The following is a 6393-nucleotide window of genomic DNA, read 5'->3' as shown; positions in this document are numbered from 1 at the left end:
GGGGCCCAGGCAGGGGTTGGGGGCAGCCACCCTGGGCGTCTCAGTTCTTCTCCTGCAAAGCAACCTCTGCCCACTCTGTGGGCAACCGCGTGCCCGCCGCAGCACCAGCTACCTTCCGCTCTGGGAATCCAGGTGTGCCTGGCTTTTGGTGGCTGCCACCTCCCACCCTCAGCTTCCCAGCAGCCCAGCCCAAGGAAAGCCTCCCACCCCCATGCTGGGGCAGAGAAGAAAAGAGCGAGGCTGGCTCCTGCTGTTGGCAGCACCCACCTAGGCCAGGCCCCCTGGCATGCTGCTCAGAGCTTTGACTTTCTTCAGGGACCTGTCTGCCCTGCTCCTCATTGAGCTCCTACAGGGTGCAAGCAATGTGCTAGGTGCCAGGATGGAGCAGAGGGAAGCAGATGCAGCCTCCATCCTTGCCAGCTCCAGGCTAGTGGGGAGGCAGAAGGTAATACAAAAGCCACATTGGGTAAGGGCTCCCCAGTGGTACAGTTGTGAGAACAAATAACCAAGTTGCTGAACCTAGGCCATAGGCAGTGGGGAAAAATAGCTGAAGACACACTGACCAAGAGCACAAGGAACAGCATTCCAAGCAGAGGGAACAGCATAGGTGGAAGCCTTACGGTAGGAGGAAGCCCTGACCGTACCAAAAGCCAAAAGATGGACTGTGTGACAGGAACCCCAAACCAAGGGAGAGCCTATCCTAGTAGGCAGCAGCAGAAAGCCCTTACTAGGTACTTAGTAAAGTGCCTGGAATACAGTGGGCACTGCCCGTGAGCACTGGTTTGGGAGTCAAGCACCTGAAGTTCCAACCCCAGTCCCAACGCAGTGTGTGACTTTGAGCAAGACATGTCCCCTCTTTTCGGTAAATCAGCGGCGCCATCACTCACTATACTCTGATCCTTGAATACTCAGAGCCTTTGTCCTAACTGTTCCCACCATAGGCTCCTCCCCTCCTCCTTTGCGTCATTCAGGCTGCAAAGTGGGTGTCACCTCTTCCAGACTCCACCCTGACCACCCGCGCCGCCTGACTCTCTCACTCTCTATTACATCACCCTGCTTTATTTTTGCTGAGCTCACACTGCCATCTCAGATGCTCCTGCTGGTTCTTTAGCTTGTGTACTGTCTGTCTGCCTCCTTGCCTGGGAGCTTAGTGCCCTCGAAGATTCGTGAAATTGTCTGCAGAGTTATGGAGGCTGAAGATGCTTGCGCCCTGGCCTCTAACAGATCTGAATTCAAGATGCGCCTGCCCCCAGTGAGTCTGCTGAGACTGTGGGCAGCTCACACAAACTCTCTGAGCCTCAGTCTTCCGGTCTGCAAAGTAATCACAGCTGTTGCAGAGAGACCCACGCAGAGCTCTCCACTCCTGAGGTGAAGTCTTATTCCCATATGGGCCCCCAGTCCCAGGAAGTGGGGGGGGCCCAGAACTGGTCCAGGTCAAATTCATCTTCCTTTGTTAGCCGTGCCTTTGTGCGGCTCAGCACATCATCAGCCTGTCAGTGCCCTTCCTGAGGTGCCTCTTCTCAGCACCGGGAGGGAGCCCAGTTTTCTGGGGGCCAGATGGAACCTCTACCCCCCAGGGGTCTTCAGGAAATGGTTTCAAGCACATGCCAGGTCCCCAGGCCACGTTTGAGGCAGGATCTCTTACTATCTTGTCCATTTCACACAGCACACGTCAGCGCACCTACCCCCAGCCACACAGCCTCAGGGGGTTCCACACTCCAGCCTTCCCTTCCTCCTCTGCTCTTGCTCCCAAGCCCTGACACCCCAGTCCTCAGAGTCTCAAGGGGAGACCTGTTCAGACACAAGACATGCCTTGTCTGTATCTGAGACACCCCCAGATCAGACCCCAAGGCTGGCTGGGGCTTGTGACAGCCCTTCCTGGGCAGGGCAAGGACCTCCAGCCCAGTCCTCTGGTGGTGGGCGCCTGTGGCCTTGCCACCTAGGACCCCCCCACACCACCACCACCAAAGGCTAGGCCCCCTCAAATCCTCTCCCAGAAGACAACAGAGACACGGGGGATTTAGAAACCAGACAGTCTTTAAATACATGTTGGCATAATATTAACATTAAATACACATCATAAATAAGCCTTATAAATAAGAAACAGATAAAAACTGATAAAAGTCAATAAATTAGTCCTGTCACTACAAGGAACTGGCCCAGCAGCCTTTGGGGCCCCCGCCAGGAGGGCCACGGTTTCAGTGTGAGACGATTCCACGACGCACCACCAGGGGGAGCAGCCAGCAGCCCGGAGCCCAGGCTGGCCCCTTCAGGCGCTAGGAAGTCTAGGGAACCTGCGTGCATTTACACCTGGCATCCCAATTTATGGGGAGAATTTAATAGCCATCCTATGTCACAGAGTTCCAGTAACTGACAGGCAGAGAGGGCTTTTCACAGTCCCCAAGCCCCTTGATTCACAGAGAAAATTGGGGTCCAGAGAAGTATAGTGGCCTGCCAGAGGCCACACAGGGAGTTAGGAGCCAAGCTGGGACCTGAGCTCTGTTCTTTGGGTGCCCCCAGATCAGTGCCCCCTGTAGGACGCTCTGCCCCTGTCACAGCTGCCTAAAGTGAGATCACCCAGGTGTCCAGGTGCCTGGCCTGAGTCTGGCTATGAGGCCTAGAGGCCCGCTCAGGTCCTGACCTCGCCCTCAGAACTGTGCCACCACGGAAAGGAGGAAGTCTGGGGGCAATGGCCCTGCGGGTCATGAGAGGGAAGGGCCGGCAGGCCTCTGGGGAGCGGACATGGGGGGGATGGTCAGTCTGGCCATGAGTCAGCCCGTGTCATCAGGCCCCTGAATCAACGGAAAGTGGCCCCACGTGGCCTGACCTGGCCACCCCGCGAGGACTGGGGAGCTCAGAGCGGGCGGGTCAACAGCGTGACCGTATTCCCCCAGCACAGAGGAGGTAGAGGGGCCTGCCTGGCTCCCACCCCATAAAGTGCACTTCTTTAGGAGTGGGTGGCCCTGGGGAGATGCCATCCTGCAGAGTACCTGCTGATCCTTCATCTGCCAGGGGCACCCCTGAGGCTACCGAGGCAACTGCCCCCTGGGCATGAGTCTCTTGTCCCTCCTGGAAGGTCGCATCCTGCGGACCCTCTTCCACAGAGCCCGCCGGGGGCTGTGTCTCCGGCTCCTGTTCGGGCTCTCCTCCCACCCTTGCAAGACCTGTTGCACGGAGTGCATGAAGCCGTGGTAGCCATGCAGGAACCTGCAGCCTTCCAGCTTGCGCTGGAAGGCATCTGTGGCCGGGGTGGGTGATGGTGAGGCCCCCGGGCCTGCCTGCGTGGGCTCAGCCATATCGGAGGAGCTGGGGAGCAGCTGGGCCATGCAGTGGAGGTTGTTTCTGAAGCCGCGGATGTTCAGCTTCACCCTATCCAGCATCTCCAAGTCCTGGGCTTTGGGGAGCTCCTGCTGTAACGTGGTCAGTCTGTGCAGGACGTGGCGCAGGATGACGTTGAGGGTCCTCAGGAAGCCCTGCCTGCTGAGCCTCCGCAGGGCATCCTCGCTGGGGAAGGCCCCAGGGCGCCCCTTGCAGTGCTCTTTCAGCCCGCTCACATCCAGGCCTTGCATGCGGATCTGGGGGGAAAGGAGAATCGGGCGTGAGTGCTGCAGCCGCCACCAGGCACGCACAGAGACGAGTCTGCTCAGGTCGGCCTTGAAATGCTTGCCCTCGTACAACCCCCACCTAATCCTCCCATTGAATAGATCCAGAAACTGAGGCCCCAAAGGGAAGGGGACTCCCCGGTCACTGCAGGCAGAGTGGGGAGGATGCTGGGGGCCTGGGGAGGTGAGCACACAGGCAGTCACCATGGCGTGGGGAGTGTCAGTGCGGACGTACCCGTGAGCTCCAGGAGGGTGGGACTCTGTTCTGTTCACTGCTACCTCTCCAGGGCCTAGAACAAGGCATGTGGTAGGTGTGCAATAATCACGCTAGACAACGGGTGAGTAAGGCAAAGACCCTCCAGGCCTGCTGAGCTGCGGCAGCCAAACTGTCTCCTTTGTGCCTCAGGGTGCGGCCTGGGATGATGTGAGTGGAATTGTCCCTGGAATAACATGGGATTCGGCTTCCCAACTGCCCTATGTCAGGTGGGGGCTGGGCGAATAGGCTTGGACCAGGTCCTCTCTGGGAATCACTGCTGCCCTGACCCTGCGGCTCTCTGACTCTCGGATGCCACCAGGGGCGGGCACTCACATAGGGGTCCAGGAGCGTGCTGGTGTGCTGCATGAAGTCCGCCTGATTCCGGAGCTGCCCGAGGAGCTCTTGGTACTTGTCCGAGCAGCTGCCCATGGCCACCGTGCTCAGGAACAGAAGCCCAAGGACCTGACCTGGGGCAGAGAAGAGGGTGTCACCTGACCTGCGGAAGAAGCCACAGGTTCGTGGCTTTCAGAGGGGAGGGCGCTCAAGAGGACCCCAGAGGGGCAGCCCAGCATCCCGGGCTTTGTGCTGTCGAGGGCTGGGCTGGGCTCTATGTGTGCACTGCCCTGGCCACCCTGCAAGGTGCACCAGAGCTCCTGCTGGGGCCACCGCCACCTCCCCAGGGAGTCACTGCCCAGCCGCCGATTGCTGCACTTCACCAAGCAGGCCTTTGAGAGGAGGTTGTGGGGCGCAGCTGGAGCTCCCGTGCCTGCCAATCCCACCAAGCTCAGGAGCTGATGCTGGGCAGCCCAGCTGGGGCTGCTCTCCACATGACCCCTGGGCTAAGAGCCCAGGACTCCCGTAGCAGACCCCGGCCCTCCATGCAAGGTGGGCTTGAGAGGGCTTCAGAGTGGGCAGCCTGGGAACAGCCCAGCACCCTGAGCTACATCTGCAGAATCAGGAGAGGCTGCCCTTCCCACCAAAGGTTGTCTGGAAAGGATGTGCCAGATCATCTAGTCCATGTCCCCGTTTTGCTGACAGGAAACCAAGGCCCAAAAGAGAAGGGCTTGCCCAGGTCACATAAGGCCAACACTGTCCCTGCACCTCTCATGCTTCCCTCTTCTCTCTGTAAGTGGCCAGTTCTGCCAAGCCCACCAGGGATGCTGTGAGCCGGAAGGCTCAGGGGGGCGGGCACACTGAGGCCCGCCTGCCCCGCCCCGCACACCCACCAGGCCATGTGGTCGGAAGGGGCCTGTGGTACAATGGCCCGGAAGGCAGTGACACCATATTCCCTTCCTAAGAGCAGTCGGCCCCTTGGGGAGGACACGGCTGGGGAGGGTTGAAGGGCTGGCCACCCAGGCACAACGACTACAGGGCTCCCAGCCACTTCCCAGGTATCTGCTGCTGGGCCACGCAGAGGCACCCATGTGAGCACGGCATGCAGTGGAGTAGGGTGTCCACGTAGACATGCATCAGGTCTGTGTGATGTGAGGAGCAGCTGGCTTCACACAGGCATTGTGCCTCATCTGCTGAGGGGTCCCCAGGCTGCATGTGGGGTTTCCAGGGTGGTGAGACTGAGGTCTCTGGATGAAGTCATGCGGCTCTGTGTGCATGTCTCCCCACGGGTGTGGCTGTGTGTGCTGTGTGATTGTGTGGGCTCCAGCGCCCCCAGGCCCGGCTGGGTATACCCATCCCAAACATCACACCATTTTCCTGCTCAGCTTCTGTAACTTCCTCCTCTGCTTAGCACATCTCCCACCTCCCTCCTACTTCCCCAGCCTCTCCAATGTATGCCCTTCCCTCACTGCCTTGCACCCAAAGTTGTCTCTATACTACCTCCCCCTGGAAGCCTTTTGGGGTTACCCCTTCTCCACCCTGGGAAGACGCTGTGTGCTTAGGGGCCCCTCTCTGCCTGACGTCCCGGCTCTCTCCCCTTCTCAGCATCCTTCTGCGTGGTGCCCACTCCAAGCTCCTGGAGGACAGAGGTGCCCCCGCCCCACGCTAGCACCTGTGCGTATAGCGAGCAGGTGCTTCTGTGGAGGAAGGAAGTACTTACTGAGCAGCGCCCTCCGAGTAAACTGCGCCCGCATGTTGAGAGCCCGAGCTCCGGCCCGTGCCCACTGGGGGTGACACCTCCTGCCTGGGAGCCCTGCGGGCTGGCAGCCACTTTATGCCCGCCGGGGTGATTGGCCAACACCTCGTGAGGTGGGTGGGAAGGGGGAGGGCAGGTCTTCTGGGAACATGACCCCAAAAACCAAAGTTTCCACGGGTGGCCAATGGGCGCTGAGTGCGGTGGCATGCCTGCTCCTCCTCCTGTTTTCTTCGAATTCGTTCTTCGAGGTCAGCCCCACGCCCAAGGATGATGCAAACCACAGCCTCAGCCTTCCTGGGGCAAGTGCGGAGCGAGGGGGTCTCTGCCACCTGCAGGGAGCTGCGCCCAGGGTAGAGTGGGGAGCCCGCCAGTCGGGCCCCCGGAGGGCCCACAGGCCACTTGCAGCCCTGGAGCCTTTGGCCCCACAGGCCACTGTGGTTTGGGGC

General features: G+C 59.9%; 1 protein-coding gene across 1 annotated transcript; it reads right to left on the bottom strand.

The window, feature by feature from the left end:
- Positions 1–2026: 2026 nt before the first annotated feature.
- OSM (oncostatin M) lies at positions 2027–6060 on the bottom strand. The gene is made up of 3 exons (XM_036908808.2): positions 5912–6060; positions 4192–4325; positions 2027–3575 (listed from the first exon to the last, which is right to left on the bottom strand). The coding sequence occupies exons 1-3, from the start codon at positions 5943–5945 to the stop codon at positions 3027–3029; spliced, it is 717 nt and encodes a 238-aa protein (XP_036764703.2). The 5' UTR covers positions 5946–6060; the 3' UTR covers positions 2027–3026.
- Between the last annotated feature and the right edge of the window lie 333 nt (positions 6061–6393).

This window comes from Manis pentadactyla, chromosome 14, assembly GCF_030020395.1.
Source record: "Manis pentadactyla isolate mManPen7 chromosome 14, mManPen7.hap1, whole genome shotgun sequence".
NCBI classification, from domain to species: domain Eukaryota; kingdom Metazoa; phylum Chordata; class Mammalia; order Pholidota; family Manidae; genus Manis; species Manis pentadactyla.
The sequence above is the reverse complement of the archived record's forward strand: the minus strand, read 5'-3'. Positions and strand labels throughout refer to the sequence as shown.